The sequence below is a fragment of the Lingula anatina genome, chromosome 8, assembly GCF_051362555.1.
Source record: "Lingula anatina isolate TDL-2025a chromosome 8, LinAna3.0, whole genome shotgun sequence".
NCBI classification, from domain to species: Eukaryota; Metazoa; Brachiopoda; class Lingulata; order Lingulida; family Lingulidae; genus Lingula; species Lingula anatina.
Window position 1 is genome coordinate 17,430,754 of NC_141774.1, and position 27,238 is coordinate 17,457,991.

The 27,238-nt window shown below is 38.2% G+C and overlaps 2 protein-coding genes across 7 annotated transcripts in view; one reads left to right on the forward strand and one right to left on the reverse strand.

The window, feature by feature from the left end:
* Positions 1 to 74: 74 nt before the first annotated feature.
* LOC106158753 (uncharacterized) lies at positions 75 to 3,039 on the reverse strand. The gene is made up of 6 exons (XM_013534835.2): positions 2,889 to 3,039; positions 2,367 to 2,508; positions 2,027 to 2,124; positions 1,635 to 1,776; positions 759 to 856; positions 75 to 525 (listed from the first exon to the last, which is right to left on the reverse strand). The coding sequence occupies exons 1-6, from the start codon at positions 2,947 to 2,949 to the stop codon at positions 434 to 436; spliced, it is 633 nt and encodes a 210-aa protein (XP_013390289.2). The 5' UTR covers positions 2,950 to 3,039; the 3' UTR covers positions 75 to 433.
* Positions 3,040 to 18,236: 15,197 nt separating this feature from the next.
* LOC106158767 (potassium voltage-gated channel protein Shaw) overlaps positions 18,237 to 27,238 on the forward strand; it is a 45,121-nt gene continuing 36,119 nt past the window's right edge. For 4 of the 6 annotated variants that reach the window (XM_086993963.1, XM_086993965.1, XM_086993964.1 and 1 more), the window contains exon 1: positions 18,238 to 18,476. The gene's annotated coding sequence lies outside the window, so the exon portion shown is untranslated. Of the gene's footprint in view, positions 18,477 to 27,238 lie in introns of all 6 variants that reach the window. The other 2 variants (XM_024077631.2, XM_024077630.2) reach the window with 2 other exon arrangements.

Genomic DNA, 27,238 nt, shown 5'->3' on the forward strand with positions numbered 1-27,238 from the left:
CTGTTAAAGATAACTACCGTTTGCATCTCTCCCTCTTTCTCACTTTCTCTCTCTCTTTCAAAATAAGTGCAATATTTAATCAACAAGCTTTATTAAAATCAACAGTAAGAAACTGCAATCGATGCAATTCTTGTAAGACAAATTTACAATAAAATCGTGTGCTGCCTAAAAGGCAGGCTCATATTAGCACAGTAACTCTTGGTAAAGTTATCCTCACATCTGACATGATAGTTAGATTCTGATAACTGCCTAAATGCGAGCTGGCACCAATCCAACCACCAATGAGAACATGTGTAACTAAACAAACCAATGTTGGCGTCGTTTCACGATAAACCGGTGTTAATAAATCGCCAATTAAAAGATCTCGACGTAGCTTATTTTTGCATTGGAAATTAGTATTAATCAATAAAAAATGAGCAAAAGAATGTCTTGATTAACCAACTGCAATGACTGGGATCGTTTCATTGATCTTGTCAACAATTGGACCGGTTGTAGTCGATTGAGGTATTATATATTGTCCAAACCCTGAAAAATATATTTTCTCTCTTGATTATAAAAATATAAATAAATAAAATGTACATTACACTTTTGTGTTATGGTAATGATGTTCATATTTTTCTTTTAGTTTTTATTCAATGAGTTACATGAAAGACTTTAAATCACGAGTGTTTCTGGAAGCGGTAAGTCTCTCTCTCTCTCTCTCTCTCTCTCTCTCTCTCTCTCTCTCTCTCTCTCTCTCTCTCTGTATATATATTTACCTCCAAGTCCGTTAGTACAGTTTTTGAAGCCGGCCACGTCACCGCCTGACCAGACAGCATTACTGGGGAGTCCTATCACTGACGTCTTCAACATGCATCTGTGCCAATACAACAACGACACATTACAACAAACAGTTACATTATTGTTGCGTCACACAATGGGAGAATATTATTTCAAACAAGCACCTGCAGCACTGGCAATTACACAATGAAATGAAGCAGCAGTGCCATGTGACTAAATAAATACAGCGCGATTACATAACTCATTTACTTTTGGTCGCCGCCCTAGAATAATTTTACCTTAATGGTGTCTTTTGCAAAAAAAAATAATAATAATAAAAATAAATAAAAATGATAATAATAATTATAATGACATTAAAAGGGGCTATTTTAAATCAACTGTACAAATATCGATCGATTTCAGACTTTCTGTGATCTCGTCTATTTTATTCCATCCTATTTCATTTTTTCTATATCCAGTCTATATTTCGTTACCACTATTTTACGCGCAAACAGCGACAGATCCCTCAGGGCTCATTCCCATTGAGACTATCGGTCTACGTAAATCGATCCAACTCCACGCGAACTTCCTCTGAATGCAATCAGCTTAACAGATTCACACGCTTTCTCGTTTTTTCTTGTTTCCAACGTGCTCGTATAATCACCAGCTTTTTCTGAATGCTACTCAACGCCAGGAGGATGTACGTAAATCTGATAGCATTCAGCGAGATTCCCCGCGGAGTTGGATCGACCTACGTAGACCGATAGTCTCAGTGGGAACGAGCCTTTAGGGAACTGTCGCTGTTTGCGCGTAAAATAGTGATAACGAAATATAGGCTGGATATAGAAAAAATGAAATAGGTACTGATCCCTTACTTTCTTTCCCCGCTCCTATAGACCCAGAGTTTACAGTCGGCTTCATTGCGACAGCTGAGCTCACACATCTCCTCCGTGATATTCTGGATAGGGAAACCGACTGCTATATCTCCCCTGAAGTTTACGTTCTGGAATTTACAGTCTGAAAATACATGAAAATAATGTGGCGCGTTTATTGTTAATAAGAGCTGAATAAAATTATGTATAGTAATGACACTTAAAAAGTGACTGATTGTGCACACGTTTTTAACTTAACCTGTATCAATGGCGTTTCACTTCGTTTTTTATTCTTAACACCAAATTGTTCAACATCAGTTATATATTGAGCAACATTATGATGGTTATAAAATTGTGAATGTCCTTTTAAAATAAATGGAATCCGGCATACTTACTTGTAGGACAGTTAATGAATCCGGAGACGGACGCCAGGTCCCAAAGAATGGCGTTTGGCAAAGGCATGTTGTTTTCGAGTGGTTTCTTGGGATAGCATCTTAAGAGAGAGAAAAAGAAAAAGCTATGATGATACAGGTAATAATAAAATAAAAGATGATAATATTAGAATCGATTATAAAAGAATAATTCAAAGAAAATGATTTGTAAACCCATTGTTTCGTTTAATGTACGGGCTGGTCCAATTAAATTGGTATACAGTGAATATAAAAACACATAAGTAAAGTGTGTGTGTGTGTGTGTGAGAGAGAGAGAGAGAGAGAGAGAAAGGTGGGGACTGACCTCTTCCAGAAGGTATTATATGCCCACATGCTGCAAGTCTTCGCTTGTTTACATATATTGGCGCATTCCTCGTATGAAGCCGCCTCTTCTCCAAACTGGGAGGCATCATTTCCATTGAAATTTATATTCTTCAGCGAGCAGCCTACGGTATCATACAAGTAGTTCATTTAGCGGATTAGAATATTCAACTGGTATTAATGAGTAAACATTTGAAAATAAAAATGAAAGTAATTGAGGTACAAAATATTAAATAAACGCACAGTGTTTTAACTTTTATCCCATATTACGACAGCAAAAACTTGTCAGATTCTTTTAATACTAATCAAATTATATATTGCTTCGATGATATATCTGCGAATAAACACAAACATATGGTGAATTTGGAGGAACAGACTTCCAAGGGTACTGCTGTTAATTTAGGTCTACATTGTACAGACCATATCATGTCTCTGTGTTTGTCTAGAAAATTAAGATATTTTTTGTTCCGACAAAACATGGAGTTTGAAAACATCTGAAACATACCCTGTCCATGCGCCAGTGCGGCAAAACTGTAAAAAGCAGCGAGGAACAAGAAATACTCCATCTTTTCAACTGTTGCAACGTAATCTAACTGATTGCAAAGCTGTGCAGGGATGGTTGGGACACATCAGTGCCATATATCTAAGGACAGTTTACACAAGATCAGATCAGGGAATTATATCGGATCTAGAGTGCTCTGTCGAACGTTGGGCCGGATGAGATTATTTATACTTTTGCCGGCGAGTGTTCTTTTTCTGTGTAATTTTCTGAACTGTTGTAAAGAGGAAATGATTACATTTCGGAGTGTTGCCTTCCGAAGCAATGGTCAACGTGTTTTTCGTGAGGATGGTCTTTGAAACAGTTGAAATATTAAAAAATAAGAAAGGAAAGTTAGATATCAAAATATCGCGACAGCACATACATGTAAAACTTCTAAGATCATTACACAGCTTAAGCAGGGGGAATGGAACCGAATGAGAGAATAAGTTGAAATACATACATTAGTAATAAATCCTTATAATGTATACAGTGGTGCGCTGAAAGCTTTAAGATCAGTATGGTCGCTCCGAGATAGCTGTGTTCATTGCAAGTGTACACAGGGCGGGGTTTATCATTGATGTGATGGGAAGGGCAAGATGGCTGTCCCCGTTCTCACAGGAGGTGGGTCATATGCATGTTGTGAGTCTTAACATGGACATGTCACACATTTGGCAAAACAAACGACAACTTGAAAAGAAATCTTGAAATGGATCAAATAGTGTTTAAACGCACTTTGTGTCTTTTTTTTCTGTGTGAGAGAGAGAGGGGGGAGAGAGACTCAGTACGTGTGTGTGTGTGTGTGTGTGTGTGTGTGTGTGTGTGTGAGAGAGAGAGAGAGAGAGAGAGAGGGAGAGAGAGGGAATAAGGCATGACTTTCGTGATGGTAAGGCAATTTGTTGCTAGTTAGAAGCTGTTCATGAGTAAATCCTGGTATCTGAACTACTGACAAGTCTTGTTACTATCACAAAAATGCATTCCATGCCTACATGGTGTACTCCTCTAAGAAATATTTACAGAAATTTGCGCATTCACCACGATAACCAACCTCTTCAACAAAACGGCAAATTTTGTTTCCATAAACAACAACTGAAAGGAAAACATCTTTGATAGATCGACCTTTGAAAATGGCAGGCGAGAGCGTAAAGGTTATGTTCACAGATCAATTCTAACATGTAGACTTTCACTTGGCCTTTTAAAATCTGGCCTTCAGTGCCTCTGATAAGTGTCAGATATTGGAGAAATCCGCGTCGTCTTTCCCCCCGTATAACCCCTGTACGCCGACTGCTATAACTATAAAGGTACAAATACTCGTTCTCGTATTCCCTTGACAGGCTGTAGCAGCCAGAGAGAGAGAGAGAGAGAGAGAGAGAGAGAGAGAGAGAGAGAGAGAGAGAGAGAGAGAGAGAGGGAGGGTAGGGGTCCATTAGACAGGTGCGAAATTGACTTTTACGAATATTACTTTTGCTAATTTTATTATTATTATTATTATTATTATTATTATTATTATTATTATATAAAGTGGGAGTACTCCACGCTGTCTGTTTACATATCACCCTGCGTTCACCTGTGCGGAATGATGTTCAGGTAAACTATAGAATTCAGCATATCTGAAAATACGAGATACAGAGAGCATTTCTGTATATAAACACGTTATCAGCAGCTACAAATCGTTTCTGGCAGAATACCTGAAGTACTTATACTTCACAAACCACCCGACATTATGCTGTAGAAACACGTGCCCATATAATTAATGACTATATCGTCTACTGCGTACACAGATGTCCATGTTAGGACCACAAGATTCCCCTTGGTATATGTTAAGGTTAAACAGAAAGGTCATTCTACCGGTCAATTTCATCTTATTACGGGCAGTTTTCTCCCACTTCACCACAAATCCTCTCTGAACCTGTTTTCGATTACGTGGTGCGTGACTCCAATTTCTCTGCTCAACCAAGTGCAGAGGTTAAATCAGACGGGCGGAACAAAGTATTTATTTATCGGACTTGCATAATTTCTTATACATGTGTTACTGTAAGATAAAAATTGCTCAACTTGTAACCTTGGAGCGCAAAGATTTATTACTTTTTGAAATAGTTCATAACTTTCCGTATGTACTGTACATGTATATATACTGCAGTGCTTTTGCAAGCCTCGTTACGAATACTTACGTTTCACATGTTGCACCTAAGAGAAAAGACGCATTGCCGAAAGGAAAACTCCCGTGAACTTCAATACTCTACGAATTTTTTGTTATTGCTAAAATCAGGATACTGAATGGGAAATTTCAGCTGTGCCGGGCTGACGTTATATTTTTGTTGTCACATATCTCTCAACTTCAACTTTTGACGTCACATACTAGCTGACGTCATTGAACTCACAACTGACACCTTAACCAGTTCATTACTTAAGCAGATTCAAAAGCTGATTGCTTAAGCGGACCTCAGGGGTGCAGGAGTTTGGAAGTATGGACTGATGTCTCTGACTAGTGTTTCTTTAAGCGGTCAGATCCGAAACTACATGTACGTCAGACCCTCATCGCATTTTCGAACGTTCATTAACTACCAATTGCCCCTAGTACCGAAAACTACCTTTTTTACCGCAACGCATACATGCAGTACTAGTAATACAAAGAACTAAAGGACTGCTGATAATGCAACACTCAAGAACACTAAGAACTCTTATACCACGCTGTTGTTTGAAACCCGTTCACCTTAAAATCGGGTCACAGTATTGATAAACGCACACTGGGATAAATGCTTGCCTTTAATCTGTTTTAATCCCTTGACCTTAAAACTAGGGTGATGCAGGTTATGACCGATCAGCTGTATTGTCTTCGCAGACACAGCTAGTGTACATGCACTTTAAAAGTGAAAGAGCTGTCTGGGTTTCTTTCGCATAACTTTCCTATAGACAAAATACAAACACTGAACAGGTGAATATCACATTACTACAAGTGCATGTAAGGTGTTTGTTCTTGAGGTCACTGACCCTAGTCTGATCTGAATCCCATAACACCGTTGTTATGGGCTTACGCGTAGAGAAATACTAACACACATACTAGTATTGCTGCGGGCGCAGCTCACCTGAAAATCAGGTTAAAGCAGCATTATATCAAATAGACTAGGTACTATCGGATATAGATTATCGGGTAGACGTGTATGTTAATGTTAAAGCTTGATACGCTGAGATTAGCGTTCCGATTTGGACGTCACGCACGTGCTAGACCTGGAATAACCTGCAATAGGAATTCCTGTGTGGATGTTTTCAATTGAGAGCTGAGGTTGGGGGAATACATGTGGAATCACATTCATTATTGTGTTATTTTGAATCACAGCGCCAGGTCTACCTGGTCCGACCGATAGGATGATCGTTATTCTTGAAGAAGTCACGTCCGCCTTGCTATTGTTAACCTCGAAGGGTTATCGCTTCGCCTTAAGCCTGAGGTCACGGCGGTGTAGGTGACATTGGGCAAGGTTTGCTGACATTGGAGCATCGTTTGTTCCCGAGCGAAAGTCACCGTCAAAGGTCATCACAGCTAGTAAGCGGTGTCATAATCCAATCACGCTAAAATCTGAAAGAAATCCCTGCGTAAGCCTGACTCCCTATACCTTTGGTCATTACGCATCTCAAATCAAGCTTTGGTGATGAAAATGATGATGAATCGGAGGACGAGGAGGATGAGGATGTCGTGACAGACCGCAAGCAGATAAGACGAAGACACGACAGTTTGAATGCCAGAGACAGCGTAGAAAGTCGTATATACATTACACAGTAAATGTATTACCTTACTGGAATCGATAGCCAGTACGGACGTGAGACCAAATCGTAATTACCACTGCCTCGATGAGATCCAATAAGGAGTGCGTGAAGCGAGATTGAGGGTTTAAGTAAAACGAACAAGATCATCCGGGAATTATTGGTTCCCAGGAGGCAAATCAATATGATGGACGCAAGAGATGATCGCTTGACCATTCGGAGAAATTCACGTATATGATGAACTATTATACACATATAGCACGCGTATAGTACAGAGCTCATATATATGAAGAGGTTAATGGTGAAAAATGTAGTGTTGTGCGACTGAACAGATCATTTGGTTAAAAGAGGAATCGCCGTCGAGCACCAGGACCAAATTAAACCTTTATTCCGCACGGACTCGTCCGCCAGAGACTTCTGGTTTAACTGTCGGTCATTGACGGTTATAATGAAACGGAAAATATTTTGATTAACTCTGTGTTGCTGTCCACATTGATTTTGGTTTAACTGATATTCTGTTGCTGGCGATCAGTCAGTACCAAGGGGGGTGTATCATTTGCGTTTAGGGATAATACAAACTGAAGATCGCTGAGAAGAATTGGAGCATTTTTTCCTAACATCAAGGTATATGATATACGTACTTTGATAACAAAAGGTCATCAATGAAGACCTCTTTTACGGTAACGTCACTTTATGGTTATCGATACATCCACGGCTCCATTTTCAGAAAAGAAAACGACTCGGAGGACGTTGCCAGTCAGAGTATATACCTGTGGACTTCAAGATTTACTTCACACGTTATCCTCTGACCATAAAGATAAAACTTTGAAAACGTTTCAAAGTCCTCAGTCTGGATAGCTGAAACTCCACTAAACTAATTCATCCACAAGTGACAACATATTAATCTGGTATTGAACGTATGCTGTTCTGTACACAGTGATTTGAACTACCTGGAGGTGCACCACAGTGCTTTATTCAATACTCAAGGAGCGCTCACGGTTCTGGTGGCTGTGCGTGCGCTGCTGTACGCGCTAGCGCATGCGGTGACCTTAAAAATACGGGCTGCTATTATCGACTTATTTACTTTGGAATACGCGCAGAGGACAAACATTGATCTGAGGGTATTAATTACATGTTTGGAAGACAGAAAGTGATATTTAACGGTGCAAATATATCAGGAGATCTTCATTACGGAAAATCAGAGTTACTTGTAATTTTCAACTGAAAGGCGTTCCATAGCCTATCTGCTCGCCGTTCTCCAACAAATCGTTTATGACGTATTGGAAACATATTGGACATTGGACACGCTATTTACAGAACACTCAACGGTAAATTGCATTTAAATTGAACGACCAGGATTCCTCGAAATAGAAGACAAGAAGACAAAATCAGCACTGGTATCCCGCAAAAAAAAAGGAAATTAATCCAAGTCAAGGTCATCAAGGACGGAGAGATCTCGGGCGTGTTCCAGTCATCGCAGACTTGCTTATCTTTTATGAAACTAGCCCTCTTCAGTGTATTCCTGATCACACTTTGACAATTAATACCCGCCTTGGCTCGATCACACACACAAAAAAAAAATTCTGAGCCAATTTTCCGACTTTTGCGAATCGACATTGGACCACTGGTAAAATGCAACGACTTCCGAAACTACGAGCTAATTTCTGGACATGGACGCTGCTGCTGGTCCATAGGGACTACGTGTGCTACGGCGTGTGCCGCGTGTCACGGTTAAGTGTCCCCAGGAGACCAATGAAAACGGTAATGGGTATTTTAGTTGACGTTCGGGTTGGCAAGCCCGAAGGAAACACATTAAAGGAACTGTCCCAGAGGAACAGGACCAATTTTCTGTGGTGGTCTCTCAAAAAACATAAACATTGAGATGTACGTGCAAGATGAGTCCCAAAGCAATATTTTGTTTATTATTATTTTTATTATTATTTGAGGTACGTGTGTTATATAGATAACAAGTTCCATTTTATGGTATGTTATTTGTTCATTTATGGAAACAAATTGGCGCAAGGCGCAAAAATACATTTATCTAAATGGTTAACTATATACGTATTTCACTCGCAGTCGATTATTATAGCGGTTTAAGTTTGGCCAGATATTGAATGCGCTTCCGGTCGACAGCGACATATGCTCCGCAGGCAGGTTTATCTTCCTAAACATAATAATAAACAGTTTCAACCAACACAGAACGCCAAGATGGTCGACTCTAAACATTATGTGCATAGATATGTATTGATTCTTTTTATGATTCTCTGTTTGTTCTATACGATTTATCAACGTACAGTTATTTTGGGGCCAATAATGTGATCATCTCATTTGACGGCAAGTGAAGTTGTAAGACGTTCACGTTATATATGCATAATAGGATATGGCAAAAAGGGCTTCACATTTTCATCAATATATTATCCTACTCGAGTGCTTGGCTTCCCTCCCACTCCAATCCAATCACAAATAATATAAAATCTAATGGGGAACTAATGTATACCGACGCCACTCGGCAATTCCGTTGTCATAACAACAATCAATAATGTCATGTGGTCCTAAGGGATTGCAGCTGCCTATCTGGAAATCCACTGTCGTCATCGCAACGATCAATAACACTGAGTGCAAATATAATTCCTGGAAAATAGCGGCATGGCTGGATTTGAACGTGCTGTTGAAACAAAGGGAGGGATCATCGCCAATTCAACGACCATAAGAGCCTCATCTAGTAGCCTCCATCTATTTGGTGAGGTTGCATCACCCGGGTGCTAGTGTATAGTTATACAAATCATCGCTCTGCAGAGTTACAAAGCATGTTATAACCGAAGGTTAATGTTTTTCCTTGCTGAATAGACTATAAAAGATGATGGAATCCTAGTTACCTGGTTGCTAACGTATTGTGTCTTCTTGATGCATTTTTTTCTTTTCTTATATCGTGATTTGATGATGTCCATGAAAACTGCAAACTAAATGAAGTTAATTATTTCATAGTTGGTGATATGGAACGAACCTCGATTTGCTAGAGACATTTGATCTTTTAAATTAACGAGATATTGTGCGTTGGGGGATATACCCGGTATGTGGTATGGAGAACAAATATCGCACTTGGTTATATACAGGGTTCATTTATATATATATACTATATAGTAACGTGCAATTGCGTGTGATAATTATTACGGCACTGTCGCCCATGTTGAAAAACTTAAGGTTATTGTTGAAAGAGTACTTTCGTACAATTGTCTGAAAATATATGTATCATTTATAGCATTTTTTTTTTATTAAAATAGTTATTTACTGAATTTATTTGAAATTTTTATTGATCTGTCTTATGGTATTCGGTTCTATTCCCTTTTGTGTTGTTTATGACTTGCTGTCTTAGAAATTTAGTTTTACTTTTTAATGAATTTTTTCTATGCTTGTTAGTTCTTTTATGTTAATTGGGTCTGTATACCCAATATATAATTTAATATATATTTATGTGATTGAACTTATTTTGTGATAGATGTTATTTACATGAATTATTGTCAGAAAAAAATAAATAAACAAATTCGTAACCATTGTCTGCCTTATTTTCAAGCCATGCATACACTGTAAATAAGCAACATAATGGATGTTCAAGTTGATTCCTGCACCTAAAGGCATACTTGAAACGATTGATGCGGTGCTGAGATTTCTTTTCTAAGTCTAAAAATAACAAACTTTTTAATTTCTCACCCCTTCAACACGCACATGTTGTGTTACCCATTTCGTTTCAATTGAACCACCCCTATCTGATATACAACTAAACTCACCTATGACCTTTCCAAGCAAGCTTCATCTCTTTGATTCTTAACGGCCTCCAGGTTAACCAATTACGGTAGTTTATTTATTTACCGCTGGACGATAAACAAACCGTGTCATTGACGAGTCTAGTAGAAATACATGTAGTTCATACTAGTATGGCAGTTATTTATCGCAATACAAACCAGACCTGCCAGTTAAAAACCAGAAGACACTCGGACGTTCTGGAATTACCTGCACCACGCCTTCTCTCACCCTAATGTAGGCCTACCATGCAGGGGCGGATCTAGGATTATTTGAAAAGGGGAGGGGGGGGCCGCGGATGCGAAGCCGACCTCCCCCCCCCCCCCCCCCCCCCCCGCGCCTTGACGTATTGCTTGGGGCCCGAAATGTTTTGGTATTTTAGAGGGCGAACGGTGAGAACTATGATTTAGCTAGTTAAAACTCTAATTTCAAAAGAGGACCATTGATGTAATTTTTTTTCAGAAATCGAAGGGGGGGGGTCAGGACTTCCCTGAATCCTTCACTGCAATGTAATATATTTAAACACTTTTTCTCCATCGATACGCACTAGACTGATTAAGGTATTGCATTCATTACGTTTTGGGATTGGCGTATTATGATACGCGGTACAATAAAATTTCCATCAACAATCAATTAATCTAATTATTGCTTATAATAAACAATAAATAAATGGCCCGCTGTGCAGGGAATCGCTGTGGCAACATACTTTGCAGTCTGCCATGCTTTAAGATTTTTTATTTTAACGCTTTCGTAATTCTGAGGTAACGTGTGTATAAAAAGATACTAATAATGAATTATTTTAAGGCGCATTTATTTCATTACAAATATGATATAATAGTCAGAATATTTAGATATTTTTCGGTCTAGATATAACTGCTAAGAAGAGAATAACAAGAGAGAAAGAGAGAGGAGGAAAAGAGAGAAAGGGAAAGCGAACAGACAGAATTAAAACATCTATCTCAGAGAGAGAGGGGGTGCGAGTGTGCTTATTTGTAAGGGTAAAGGGAAGAAATTAATACCCCTGCCTTCGTAGAAACCATCAGCTGCTGATAGGTAATTATATCTAGTATTACGCATTATCAGCCGTCTGCCAGGCTGAGAACTGTCTACACTGGCAGTAATCCGAGATCCTCTTTATTGGATTTACCGTGCATCCTGGACTCTGGGGGCGCAATCGGTTGGTTGCACACCAAACACATTTGGGGCTGGTGTGCTGACTTGGTTTGCCATCCTGGAGCAAATGAGGTTCAGTTTATTACATTGTTATAAATAAAAATCATTCCCGTGAGGTTGTTGAAGGACTTTGTGTTTGGTGAGTCTCTCTCTTTCTCTCTCTCTCTGTATGTGTATGTGTCTGTGTATGTGTGTGTGTGTGTGTGCGCGCGCGCGCGCACGGGCGTGAAGGAAATAGAGAGAGAGAGACCGAAAGAGAGAGATAAAGAGAGAGAGAGTAAGAAAGAAAAAGAGAGGGACCGGTAATGTTCAACTACTGATCAACAGTATACTGGGGTATGAGGTACTTTCTTTTCTAAATTCAGCCTTGCCAAAAAATCGAAGAAGTAAATGAATAAAGTATGAGCGAGGGAGTCCATCGACCACTGCGCGTGAATGTACACGGCCAGCAGCACCCTTTAATTACATTTAATAAATCCCTTCCTTGCGTACCGACGAGATCAGTGATTAACGCACGTGAAACGCCACCCTCAGGCAAATACAAACGCGTCCGCCCCACCTGTCTCTGCGGAGAATTCACCGCCCGAGGTCCGCCTCACCCCGCGCGTGTCACGAGCACGCGCGTGATGCCTACGGGGAAGTATCACTCCCTTGATTACCACAGAGGGAAAACAATTTCTAAATTTAATTAAAATCACATCAGAAGTCTCGGAGGCACGGCTAATGTGCCTGGGTATTAATAGTTGGACCGGTTTTCATGTTCACCCGGTCACTGGGGCATGCATGTATTATGTACAGAGCAGTGAAGGGGACGCTGGGGTCTCCAGAGGTCTTATAGATCGGTATTGGGCTTCATGTTTGCAATAACGCAAACCGGACAAAACATAGATTGGAGTTTATTGAATTATAGATAAGGGGAATCTTGAATAACTGAAAACGACACCTTTGTACATATAGGTTTGTAGATTGTGTTGATTTTAGGCGATGGATTACAAAAAAAAAGAAAAAAAAACAGCACATTGCCAAAGTCGAATTCTCAAGCCTCGGTGACAGCCTGACGAAGGTATTTTAGGATCGTGTTAGGATTAGGATGCGAATTTTGGGTGCAGTGTAGGCCGTGGAGGTCGCGTAGAGGTAGAGGAAAGGCAGCAAGGGGCTGCCTTGCGAGTGGCAGGAGCCACGTGAGATGGCCTTTCAAGCAGGGACGCTAATTGCAAGATGCGTTTCCCATGGACATCATACTCATTACTTGAGTTTGTCTTGCTACCTGCGTACGTGACACGCACTCACCGCTTACGAAGAGAATGGAACACACGTCGAAAGTAATTCAGACTCCCGTCACTTTTGCGTCACAGTTGCCTCACACGCTTGTGATGACGTACCGACAGCGTACGTCAGTTTTGCGTGATCTAACTAGGGATATATATATACAGGATTATTCTCTGCTATTTAAGCTTCTTCTCTCTGCATTTTGAAAGTATATTGAATGTTGAATTGAGCAAATTTCGAATTTTTTGAAAATTGTCCGAGTTACACACGTTGCAGTAGTGTGTGTATTGTGACGGGGGCTTTTACGTGTGATAAAAGCGCGTCACTGTAAAGTTATAAACAACTCTCTTTTTCCTCTAAAAGGAATTTTATTCTGCGCACACGGACTACATCAAGTTGAAGATGTGACCACAACGTCTCTCCCTCAGTTACTCCTTCCTATGCTACTACTTTCCCGACTCGCAGAACATTTACCGAACACTTGCCGAACACTTGCCGAACACACCGAATGCGGCAAAATGCTGCATTTTTATAACAAAATTAGGGCGACAGGTGGTTCACATCTCACGTCAAGGATGGACATTTTTGATTCAACATTTACCTAATTATTAGAAATACTGATTCTAGACCTTCGATTTAAATAGTGTGATTTGCCCGGTTCTTTGATTCTTAATATTTAATTTTGACCGAACCGGAACTGGTCATTTTCCCGAACTAGCGAAGTGCTTATTAAATACTAATACATGACACCAAGAGATATGAACGTCTAATGAGACTTATGTTGTTTTTGCAATCTTATTGTAACTAATGAATTTTAAATGTTTTTAAAACTTAAATTAAGTTCTTACTACAATTTGTAACACTACCGTGTTATAGTATATATACATGTTCCTATACAACATAAACTCAATCCAAAAAGTGAAATATGCTTTACACACACACACACACACATATATATATATATATATATATATATATATATATATATATATATATATATATATATATATATATGGTTAGCAGAACCTAGGATATATGGATATATCACTGAAAGTTTGAAGAAACGAAACACCAATTAATAACAATAGTCGATAAAAGAGCCTATAAAAGAGCCTAGAGCCTATAAAATGTAACCTATATACTTTAGTGCTCAAATTATTATTATTATTATTATTATTATTATTATTATTATTATTATAAACTAATGTCTAGAAAAAGTAATCAACACGTGTGACATATCTGTCACATAAGACAGTAGTCGCCCAATACGCCATCGCACAAACCGGAGAACTAATTCACTAAGGCCGGAAATTCAAATCTATCATTTTATTGAATTATATTAAAAGGCATTGGCTGATGTCAATATCTTTGGAAACAGCTGATTTTGCCAATACTCGTAAATCGAAAATGAAAAAGCAGCCACTGGTTTGATACGCAGTTCATTTGCCGAGCCTGGGCGGTGAACGTGGCACGCGGGTTCGGTTAATAGCAGTCCACTCACTCTTCAGACGCTTAATATTGTTTCTCATTGCTGAAATCGCATCAGTGTTTCACTTGTCAACCTTGAGAATTCATGTTAATTCACCGTATAGATCTTAATGAAAATAGAAGTATATATATTGATGCACCTTTGAAGATCTACATTACAGTTGTAAAATACAATCCGAGCTTTCACTTGTCTACCTTCCAACCATACGCATGATGAAGACACTTAGTTGCCCAGCCACATTTTTTACCGAGAAGTGACAAAGATACGGTTCATTACATTGTAACTCTGAAAGCATTGGGAGGGGGGATGGAAGGGGGCTGGAGGAGAGGTTCGGATGGATATAATAATAACAAATACATCCCCTGTCTATGTCTGATAACGTTGAGTGAGTGTTTTAATGATCCTGTTCAGGTCTTGGTCTAGAGTAAATATGGCCTTCACAATGCTAATTTGCTCCAGGCCCTAAACTTGAAATGAAGCTACAGGAGGGGGTGGGGGTGTGGGCGTGGGCGTGGGATTGTACATGGGGGTGAAGTCATTAGTGGTGTCAGTTGGTGGGCCGGACGAAATGTTTCTGCATTGAGGCCTGTTTAACGTTGCAGTTACTTTTAAGCGGCGATCTCCTGTTATAATATCCGGATTATTGCCAGACTCATTTATGAAAAATGACACTAGTTTCTGGTCGGCATAATCGTTTTTGAAACACGACGCTAGTTTCGGGATTCCAGGTTCATTTACTGAAAACGACATTCTTTCCTCTTGCCATAATCGCTTTTGAAAAACTACACCAGCTTCTGGTTGCCACAATCTCTTTTTTAAAACTAACACAACTGGGTACTTTTCTGTTGCCGTAATAGTTTTTGAAAAAAAATAATGATGCTCAATACTCTCTGGTAACCAGAATCGCTTTTGAAGAAAACGACACCATATAGTTTCAGGTAGTCAGAATCGCAATTTTAACAACGGTACTAATTTCCTGTTGCCAATTTTTTTATGAGATAAAACACTATAGACTCTGGACACTAACTGCCCCCCCCCCCCCCCCCGCCCTTCCGATTACAAAAGAAAAAATGATGTACAAGAACCTAGGTTCTGCTAACCATACATACATACCACATAAAAATATGACTTCCAACAAAAGGGACTTTAGGCCACTGCGTTTTAAAAGACCATATGAGTTCAACTTGACATTTGCCATTGACGAAAATGCACGTAAGCATCGAAAATCGGATCAAAGTCTTTTTCTTAGAGCGTTTCACACAAGTATCTCGCCTCCTGACGTCTTAAAGTACATTTATACATGGCCTTAAAATCCAATAACTTGTTCAGTACAACCAGGTCCTGCCAGTTGAACAGGCACCATGCCTGGCCCGAACATAAAACAAGTGCTTAATGGATGTCCAAAGCGAGGCTCTGCCCTTGTCTGATGTTTTGCCAAATAGTCATCTACACGCAAACTTGTGCTCGGTCGCTTTATCTTCACTCTTTTTACGAGGGTTTCTGCATGTAGTATATCTGCTCATACTCCAGCTTCTGATGGATAGTTTTATATATATATCTATACATTATGTACAGTGTATAAGATGAATACATCAGTATTACTTTTATTACTTTAAACTACATGTACAACATATCTTGCTTGTTTGTTTCTTTTTGCTATGTGTGTTTGTCTGGTTCTTCTTTCTTTCTTTCTTTCTCCCTTTCTTACCTTTTCACAGTGCCCAAGTTAGGTGACAGATGCAGCTGACTGAACACAGGTAGTATAGATAAGGGCACAGGTACTCTAGAACAGTCGTCAAACTGCTGCCATGAATTGTGACACCTCTGTTGAACTCTCTTTCACACACTCATTTCCACACCAAATAATCCATACATCAATTAACTGATAACTTTTGAATGTGTGTCAAATGTATGACAATGTATGAAAGTATGACAAATTGCAATCAACGTCTTCAATAGCAGCCTGGTAGTGTACTATTTTCTCTACTTGCGTTCGGTCCTATCAATTTAAGTATTTTAAGAACTGACATTTAAAAGCTGTTGCTGGCGTTGCGGAGGCCAGTGCACACCTGTGGGGGTTACACTATCACGTTAACTGTACTCACCGCTGTAACCACTCTTCAAAGCTTCCCCGCTTTTCAATGATATGCATGTCCTGTTTTAAACTGTTTTAGACTGAAACTTAGCCCCACGCGTATAACAATGTAATGTAATTGATTATTCTCAAGGTGCTTCTCCTTGTTGTGTTCTTTTTGCTTTCTCATCTCTCCCCATAACTTAATTTTCATCAACGTTTAATTGAATTGATTTCTAAGCCTTTAAAGAAGACTTGGGTATATATGCTTTGTGGCTTCTAGTTACTTTGCCAGGTGAATAGGGAAATAATTGGAAATGAAACTCTACTTGTTTTATGTATTGGAACATTTTGTTTGCTCCCAATAATTTGACGAAAGCAAATGTAACTGTTCGTGTAAAAGTACACAACAGTCCACGTTTAGAATTTCATTAAATTTATAAGCGTGAAAGAACTGCATTGTTATAAACTTGAAGTACATTTTCTACTAGTTGCCAAAATGGAAAGGAAAACAATATTCAAGACTGATCTAACTGATGGCAAGGTTTGGCAGGTCTCTTACTCTTACAACCTAATAAGAGTCTGCGAATCTGCAGAATTAAGCAAATCTGACGAAAAAGAATGCCATAAACACAAATACACACCTCTTGGTCCTAATTAACTGCATCAGACGACAAAATGCCAGAGAAAATAGACCGTCTTTGCACATTAAAATCTTAAAACATATGTTTAGCAATCTGGATATGTAGAGAAGCAGAGAAATTACTGTAGATTCTGGTGACGGGCTTACATTTTCTAGTGGTACCGATAACAACGTTGGATGGTTGGTGTATTACTTCGAAAGTGCAGTATCAGATTCATTATTTCCTGTTATATGACATCACACATGAATGACTCAGAACATTCACTTTCTTCCATTTTCTAAACCTTGCTACTGGGAAACTAACCAGACTGGCTTTGAATTAACGATAGTGCATGACCAACCCTGCAGAGCATTTGTTTGTTTTTCTATCCGTGGTCAATATCAATGGGTAGAGTACACGATGCCCGGTAGATGATGTATTCAATCTGATATAAACGCATTCTGGGGTTATGTTAACTCTAGAATACAGCGTTTACTGCGTTGGAAACTCCTAGGGACGCGGAGGCTTAGTGAGTTAAGAGGAAATAAGGTTTGCTTTAATACTTATACTGATATTAAATATGATGGTAATATGTCATTTCAGATTATTAGATGGCATGAATGTTGAATGCATTCCTATAGATTTCCCAGGATTTGTTATCTTATCGAATGTCAGTTAACCTTCATATAGACGTCTCTTAATTAAAAATGTTGTTGTTATCATACCTTTTTGTATCGGTCATACTTATACTTAATGACTAAAAAGTTTCAAATCACAACAAAATACACATAGGAATAAATGGAATTTGAAAAGTATGTTATATCAAAGGCATGATAAGAATCGATTAAATACAAAAACATTTTTATATCTAAAACATACCTATAAAGGATAATAGACAAATTTTATTTCTTTTCCACCATAAAAAGAAAACGGTTTTAGGCAGAGAAAAAGTAACATTATCCACACTAATATACCTTTCAATACAAATTTTCTATATGACTTATATCAGCATAAAGGCAGCACGCAAATGCCAGAATTGATCGACCTCTTCGCAGTATCACAAACGAGACTTCATCGACACATCGCGCCTTTCAGGCTCTGAGAAATTGATTAAAGTAGATGGCGTCTGCACCTTGATTCCTGGGAACGCCGGCTTGCTTTGAAAGGGTGCCTTGTAATTTTCATAACATCTATCGATCGCAAATCAATTTAGCGCGTTGCAGTGCGGTGCACTTGTCGTGTGCGAATCGTGGCGGTCAGTCACTTGGCGCGCTTTAATACAGAAGCAGACGACACTTCATTACGCTAGCAGACGACACGTAACAGAGCGAGCTGACACTCAGGAAGAAGACAATACGAAGACAACTTAGGTGGGTGTCGGTGGCTGGCGTCTTTTTAACACTTTAAGTCCAGTGGTTTTTTATTAATGTGACAAAGAACGTGGATTAACTTATATATGTGGTCTATATATACTGTTACCTGTGATTTGCCGCTGTCAATTGTCACGTACAAACTGACGTGGCACGACGGCGGCTGCATTTTTTTGAGGCATTCTAAGTAAAACTGTGGAACTGTTTTGCTTTGCAAATGGTCAGTTAATAATATGACTTCTTTGTATGTGGACAATATGTGAGGTGAAATAGCCAGATGCCAGAAATTGCACGATGTAATTGGTTAACAATCAGTGACCATTTTTGCTAGCAGATGTTGGCTTTCCTTGAAAATCCGTTATGGCAAATTGTCTCATCGATCGTTAATTTTCGAGATAGGCCTACTCAGGGCAAATGACGCGAAATGTTAACCTCACCGCAGCGTTCTACCCACATTCAACAATTATGCCTTTGTGATACCGTATACATTTTCATATTAAACGATAGTTACCGAAACGCTTCCTCATCACCTATGCATCACACATACGGGCTCTGTTGTTTTGTGATGTCGCTGGTTGAAATGCGGCGGTTTTCAGACTCGAGATCTCTCTCACAACTGCCGTTCAAATATTCATTTCTGAATTATTTAGAGTATACTTCAACAATACAAGTCCATGGCCAGGCTTTACTTTTCTCCTTTGACGGATTCTACTGCCGTGAAATATTGAAATATTTCAGACTAAAGATTTTATGCTATAGGATATTACACAGTGCGCTGGTAGAGGACCCCTACGTGCTGGGTAGCGGAGGGGAGGTTTCTGTCACCGTGAATATATACTGAAGTATACTCTAAATAATTCAGAAAGGAATATTTGAACGGCAGTTGAGAGAGAGGTTTCGAGCCTGAAAACCGCTGCATCAAATGCAGTAGTTACAAGTCATATTTATATCGAGTATGGTTTGTTACTACTGTCTTTGATGATCTGTTTATATTATTTTGCAATTTTATTATTGCTGAAGCAAAAACCATTTTTTCTCTCTCTCTCTCTCTCAAACACACACACACACACGCGTGCACAGTGCACTGCGGTGTTCCATTAAATCTAAGACATTTGAATCATAACAAACATCTCTCTCCCCCCCTCTCTCTCTCTCTCTCTCTCTCTCACTCTCTCTCTCTCTTCCATTGTCTTTGCGGTCTCTCTCTCTCTAATGTTTAAGCGGTCGATACCCACAGCTTGGATTTAAGATAACTAGGCAAATAAAGACAATTGTGGGTGATTCCAGGAGCTCCTGTTTATACAGCTAATGTAATATAGAAGGCAATACTTCATATTTACACCTTAGATCTTTCCATTAAGAATCGATATTCACCACGATACTTCATGCAGGCGGGGTTTTAATACTATATAAATGACCCATCCAGCAGTTACATTGTACATACTTGGGTTCTTTAAAGACCGACTGAAATCTCCTCGACTGAAATTTCAGATCTAGAATAAAGTAGAAGCCCAGTAATAAATATCAAAGGGATGTAAACTCGTCATCTTGGCAGAAAAGTGCCATTAAACGAATTTTCTGGGGTAAACGACAATATCCCCATACTTCCCAATGGCATATAAATCCGTTTTGACGTTCAAAGTTATTCGAAAATTAAGGACTAAAACCATCTCTGAAGGTCCAAGTAGTCCAATGGCAAGCACAGATTTTAGAGTTATTACGATAACCGCCGTTTTTTGGTGGTAAAATGAAATTTACGTTATTTTTATTTTTTGTTTACACTGTAATTATTGTGGACTTTTGAATCTGATATGAAGAGTTGTAATCCCTTTAATATTCAATGTAATACATGAATTAAATGCTTCCAGTCAAGGGCTATGAAAAATTGTAAGGTATTTCCTCCAATATTTCTGAGATTGTCCTAATTCTTGAACAGAAAAATATTACTCATGATTTACATTAACATACGGTACTTATTAATTCGTTATCTCTTTGCAAATGTATTAAAGAGAGTGAATCTCCAGTAGAACTGCAATCACGAGTTTAGATATATGAAACTCTAGAATTCGAACAACGTGGAAAATTCAGAATGAAACGTTAATATGTCGTTGAATTTTACCTCGTAAGTTTAAGAATTTGATTTATCTACATGTATTATCTTGATTTGTTTACGTGTGTGGGTCTGTTGTCCTAGACAGCTTGCATAGCGCCTTGTCTCTTGTCCTTTATGTTTATCAATCTGTTTTGCGTATCTCAACGAACCTGAATATTGACTTAACCAGCCTTCTCATCTAGTATTACACGCGGCTTTGTGCCCTCTGCGCATGCGTCTTTTCACTCGAATGAGTTATAAAAAATGAACAATACTGAATTCATATTAGGCAAGGTCATTACTTTCATATTGTATTGATATTAAATATTGTACTGATATATCTTTATTTATGTGAAAAATGAATCAGATATACACATAAGATTTGTTGCACGAAAAATCAATAGTGTATGAACAATACCATACAATACAATACAATACAATACAATACAACATGCAGGAACACAATCCACTACAATATGACATGATAGGATATTATCTACCTATAAGAAAAGCTCATTAGCAGAGGCTTAACTGGTTCAAGAAGAATTAATCCGTCTATATTACGGTTTCAGTTGGTTTTGCGCTCAAGATATGCAGACCATGGTAAATAATTAATGTATATGTCATAATAGTGTCTGGTGCAGTCACACCCAGTCCTTTTTTATTATAGAACCCCCGTATTTATCATATATTATAAACTTTTGTCTTATATTAATAGCCGATTATAAAATTCGCCAAATGCCTTGAATCCGTCCTCAAAACACTTTACAAGGAGTCATTTCTTCCCCCTGAGATATCGACGTTTTACACGAGAACACGTCATACTTTAGAGTTCATATGAGGTGTACTGTAGACCATCCCATTTCTAAGGACCTTACCACATCAGGTTTTATACTTAAGGTCTATAGCGGTGCACCCTGAGAGCTTGACAAATTAATAGTAAGGCTGCTACTTAAGAGAGTGGCCTTAATGGACCCTGGACGTTGCATTCAAATTCATTATGGACGAACAATTACACAGTTCGCCATTTAGAAATGCTTCTAACCCATTCTGCAGTCAGACAAAAACAGCTTTGTACATTTTAGCCTCCGAGTTAAATAATTACATGCTGGTTTATCAATATAGACAGTTCAGAATATTTTGTGTGCTTTCGCCATGTTGAATATGCTGCTTTGACCAGCAGCGTGTGGGAAGGTTTATGTGGAATTTGTGAATGGCATTGAATGATTGATAGATATTTGAAAATGTTTGATTATTTGTTCGTTACCTTCATTTATTAATCATCATTTCTATTATTATTATTATTATTATTATCATTATTATTATTATTATTATTATTATTATTATTATTATTATTATTATTATTATTAATCTTTACCTTATGCAAAGATTGGAATTGCCCATTAAACTACGAAGAAATTCCGCTGCCCTGTTTTAAACAATGAGTAAAAAAAGCTAAAAAGGTTACCCACTGGTCATACTCATAAGCACATCTTATCCAGATGAAATCCCAATGTTTAGAAGAAGAAAAAGCCCTTAATACAACATGCCATTCCGACTGAAGTGATAGCTCTAAGAGGGATACCTTTTAAATCTAAAAAAACAAACAGTGAGACTAAACAGTCGCTTTACTTACGCTAGATTCCGTGACGTGTAGAGGGTTTAGGCTCGAACTGACTTTTGCCGGCAAAGCTTAAGGCGCACTTTTTGGCTACAACTTGAGTTACCTGATGATTGGAATTAAATATGTGCAGCTTGAAAAGAACGTTTTACTTTTAAATTTAGGGAAATTCATTTAGTTAATTTTAGAGGAAATAGACTCTCCGACAAAAACATAAACATATGTATGACTGTTTTGCTTACTTTATATATATAAATATTATTTGTATGTACCTACATTTTGTACAATTGAATAAATAATCTAATACTAAATATCAGTACTGTCCTCGGATGAGGATGAAAGCTCACATGCTAGCTCAGGACTATTTCGATAGAAATTATAGAAATAAAAAGGGTGAAATAATATCAACATTATCAACTTACATTAAAAGAATTTTATTTGTTTTTTTTTGTGTGTGTGTATTTTTCTTCCTTTACAAATAAGATATCATAACCACATTATCATACATATGCACCAGTGGTATATACATACACACGCGCGCGAGCGCATTACTGCTCAAATGTCCAATATGGTTTTGTCTTTAAAGTAAATCAAAATTAGTTGAATTAATATCGCCATTAATATCGATTTTGTTTTATGTTTTTTTCTTTGACATCATCTAAGTCCTTGTTGATGTCATCGCCATTCAGTTGTTTTCTCTATTGATACCTCCCGTTTCTGAATCTAAACATAGCCTCTTTTATGCTGAAATGAAGTCTGTGGATATGACTCTATATTAACACTCCTGTTCTGAAACCAACAACAAATTACACTTTAACGCAAAGATTACTGAAGCAGATCCAGGAAAACTTTGCTAAGATGTTGTTAATTCTTTGGCAGCATTTGGTTTCCAGCTTTTTGCTAAACCAAGTACCGATACGTGATAACAGCACGAAACATTGGGGAAACTTCCCATCTCCAGGTGCGTGTAATATCTGTCTTCGATTTTGTTTTATGTCTTTTCCCTAAAATACCCGATCTATCTAATCAAAACATTCCTGGCAGTAATTGAAACGCTGAAAGGGTACCCCCGTCAGTCCCCTTAATACCACTCCTATCTCAAACGTTAATGGATTTCTTCAACCAGTCGTTTTCTATTTAGTGAAGATTTTTGCACAGCCAGCTGTGCTTCGGAGCCGTTTCTAACAGGCTTAACGCTTTAAGTCCTATACAGAAATATTTGGAATATAGCACCGAGTATACTCCGTGCAATCCGCGCAGAGCTATGTTAATGGAGCTCTGTACACGAACCGTGGGTTTTAGTAGGCGGATATTCTTTTATATTCACCTGAGTCTTCTGGGTATATCTGGCAGCGTTAAAATCTTAAAATTGGGATAGGATATTTCACGATGTTTTCATGTACAATCATATACCCAAAGGAGAATATAGCAATTGGGGAACACTGATAAACACTACGGTAGGCTCCCCACACAGATGCGATGGCGTTATGATCTTTTACTACATCATTGGATGACACTTACTTACGCCGTTTTCAGTTCCATTACGTTAAATTGATGATCATTTCATTATCATGTTGATTTTATCCCGGCGCCTACGTCTATATGAGACATATCCATGACCTTTTAAAGCGAATTATTTTTATACCGGATAGAAAAACCCCGCTGGCTCAGTGTGTTTAATCATGTAAAAAGAGTTTTCTATTTACAAAATATATTTACCGATTCTGCGGTGTAATTGGATTCTCACGGTCTAAAAAAAGGGTTCCCTTTGCCCCTGGTTGTGAGCTATGCCTGTGTGGTTTTCATTACGTGGTGTAATTTTCACATGTGCACCGGCGCGAGCACGCAGATCTCCAATGCCGATCGCGTATCGGGTTCTCCATCAATTGTTTTCCATTAAAAACCATTGGCTGTATCCACTGCCTAGAAACCATGATGGGCTCAACTGATCATAATGATAGCAATATGATAAATAGGGAGGAAAGTATCAATTGTGTATACGTGTTTGTGTATCGACGTTTAAGTCTTCTTAAAATTTGTCATTAAATAAGCATTGTTGAACTTCAGTGGACATATTTTAAAAAAATGGTAAATGCCATTCCGTATATTTGATTTTGTAGATAAACATGTGTGGAAAAGATATTTCAAGAATATTTCATAGAATTAATGTACAAAAGGACAGGTTAACATGGATTTCTGTGGCGCTAGGCGAGGGCAAATATTTCCCAATCTTGGTTAACTTCATTTAATTTAATTGCTAAAATAGATAGATGGATAGATACATGTATGTTGAGATTTTAGAAATTTGGAGAAAAGAAATACATTTTTCGTTCATCCTTTGACCAAGGGTAATGAAAGTTTGGTAAACAGAATTTTCAACCTACTTGATCATTTTCCATCGTTCCTTAACTTCGGTAGAAATAATTTACGCTCCCTTAAACCATAATTCACCTGTAGAATTTACTGTTGAACCATCAGACACGTTCAAGCAGGCTTCAAATACCTTTATTAGAAACCATACTGTATACATATATATCCCCAATTAAGACGGCAGCGTATAGAAAGATGAAAATAAAGAACCGACTAAGTTTTTTAAACGTCTCATAGCTGTAATAAACACGGTGTACGCACACCTTAACCTGGGGATAATTTCAAGGCAGTTGGGCTGCTTTAAGTGCCCGTCTTTAAGACATATCTGTCCAGGTGGAAGAAACGCTTTAATTCCCAGCTCTTTACAGCTGAAAAGCGAGTAAGGAAGGAAATCTCATGACTTTGAAACGCGGGCCAATTATTTACAGCCGAGAAGAAAGTAATGAGGAAAGCCCAACAACCTCGCTAAGATTTCCGAGTAGGATTCGCAGATGTAGCTAATCGTCGGAAAACTTACATGTGCGAGATTAGTATTGTTAATTACGCCTGGGCAAAGTTAAGCAGTACAGAGGTTACGCAAAAAAGCAACACTTAAGTCTAAATCAACGAAGACGAATGCTTTAGATTCGTACGTAATTAAGCCTCGATAAAAATAAAATGAAAATATATTAAATTATTTAAAAACGTCTGAAATCGCACTTCTGATGAGCGCAATCGTCCAGTAATGATTTTACAACACTCAAAAAACACAGGCGAATGGTAAAACCTGTATATCAAATAAGCCCGTATTTGCCTGGAAACTGCCTTCGACACTCAAAGAAACTCCAGATGTGAATCCCGTATAGTTCTCTTTGAATCATCGTGTTATTGTCCTGTGATGCACTTCTAGCACTGTCGGTAAACAACAAAAGTACAGCCTTTGCGCCGTGAATCAAACTTAGGTCGTGTTTCCTGTCGACCTGTGCCGTTCTAACTCCATCGACACAGCCCATTTCAAGGGGTGCTGTTTACGATTACCTCACCAAAAAAAAAATCATGTCTCATCTTTCTGCTGTCCCTCCCAACCTACCACCATTGTAAATTTGTATTGAGCTACCGGTGGGTTCCGTATTTTTGAAAACAAGTTTTATTTGAGAGAACGAAAAAGAGGCAAATCGCACGTAGCACTATATACTCTCCTTAAAAGAAGAAAAGAAAAATGTGAATTTGATATGTATTGGTATATACATTAAATTTTCGTATCGATATAGATTGATTTAAGTAAATGGTGCACTTCTCCAGGACGCATAAAGACAGTTTTGACTATAATGAAGTATAAACAAAGTGAAACAGTAAAATGACTACCAAAACGTTAATTAACACTTTTAAGTCAGACGGGAATACTACGTTCCATACGTTGGAATCACTCCAGTATATAATGGTTGCATTCAATAGGTTTTCCAACATTTGCTTAAGATCAGAAGAAAGAGGTGACTCCATCTGGTGCCTTTTGAGGCATTGAAATATTGGGGTGCCAATAACTCGGATTTAAACTGATTTTAGACACTTATCTTTGTAACTTTGAGTGTATAACATAGCTGTTATACAGTATGATATATATATATATATTGGTAGCATATATGGCCATAATGCTTTAAACCATTTTGCCTACATAAAGGACCTACGGCTTGTTGCCATGGGGACCGATTTTAAATATCCCCCGATTCTCTAATTCCTAGAATTCTGACAGCAGTTCCACCGTACCATGGTAAAAAAAAATTGCCTTGGTAGCCATTAGTTGGCTGACCGCCACTTAGCTAAAGCTTTCTTGCAGGCATTTGGAATGCTAAAGGTCAGAAGATGTCGAGTGTTGAAAGCTTTTGAAGAGAAAGTTTATTCGACTCGGAGATTTGCCAGTGTATAGGGTATACATTAAGAAACATTTGTGACATTCATGTCTCATCCACTTAAAATCATACACATACTTACGGCGTCTTCATTTATTTCTGGATTTCGTGTTGAGAGAACCTGATACAACAGATAAACCGGTTCCTGTCAATGTAGGAACTGGGCTTTCGTTTCACTTTTTGTATACATTGCCCCCTGAAAAGTTAACACACGTTGAGTTCGAAACTATTGCCATGCCTTCTTGATATTCTGGCTGTGCCAGCAAGAATACTGTATGCACTGCCAGTTTATTCCATCACACGGTCAACAAACAGTAGCTTAGCTGTATACAGGGGTATAAGAGAAACTTTTAGAAAGAACTTTCAGAAGCTTAAACTTTGGTCTGAACTTTTTGTTAATTCAGAAACAGTCCAATAAAATGACATATTGTTACTGTTTTACAACAAAAAACGCGTTGCCTACGTTTCAGATATGTACTTATTTTCATATACATGAACAATCATTGGTCTATCTCAAAATGAATCAGCTAGATCAAATCAAATATTTGGTCGAAACGTTTAGACCAATCTATGAGCCAAAATTCTGTTGTGAATCAGACAGTGTGTACAGTGCTGAAACGGGGAGATCAATTTTTACAATGTTTCTAACGGTAACACAACACCTGAAAAACCCAATCAATACTCAAAATTGAATAGAGAACTCCTACATGAATTAAACTGTGAACTTTGAATGAATTGGATAACGCGGCCGGTGTTGTATTGATGCAGCCAAACATATATCACATTATGGTTA

Excerpts from the sequence above, each read along its gene's own strand:
- LOC106158753 (XM_013534835.2), bottom strand. The coding sequence starts at position 2,949 with ATGGAGTATTTCTTGTTCCTCGCTGCTTTTTACAGTTTTGCCGCACTG. Across the intron at positions 857-1,634 it reads TATAGGAGCGGGGAAAGAAA|ATGCATGTTGAAGACGTCAG; the intron begins GTAAGGGATCAG and ends GTATTGGCACAG. Across the intron at positions 526-758 it reads CTGTACTAACGGACTTGGAG|GGTTTGGACAATATATAATA; the intron begins GTAAATATATAT and ends TATATTTTTCAG.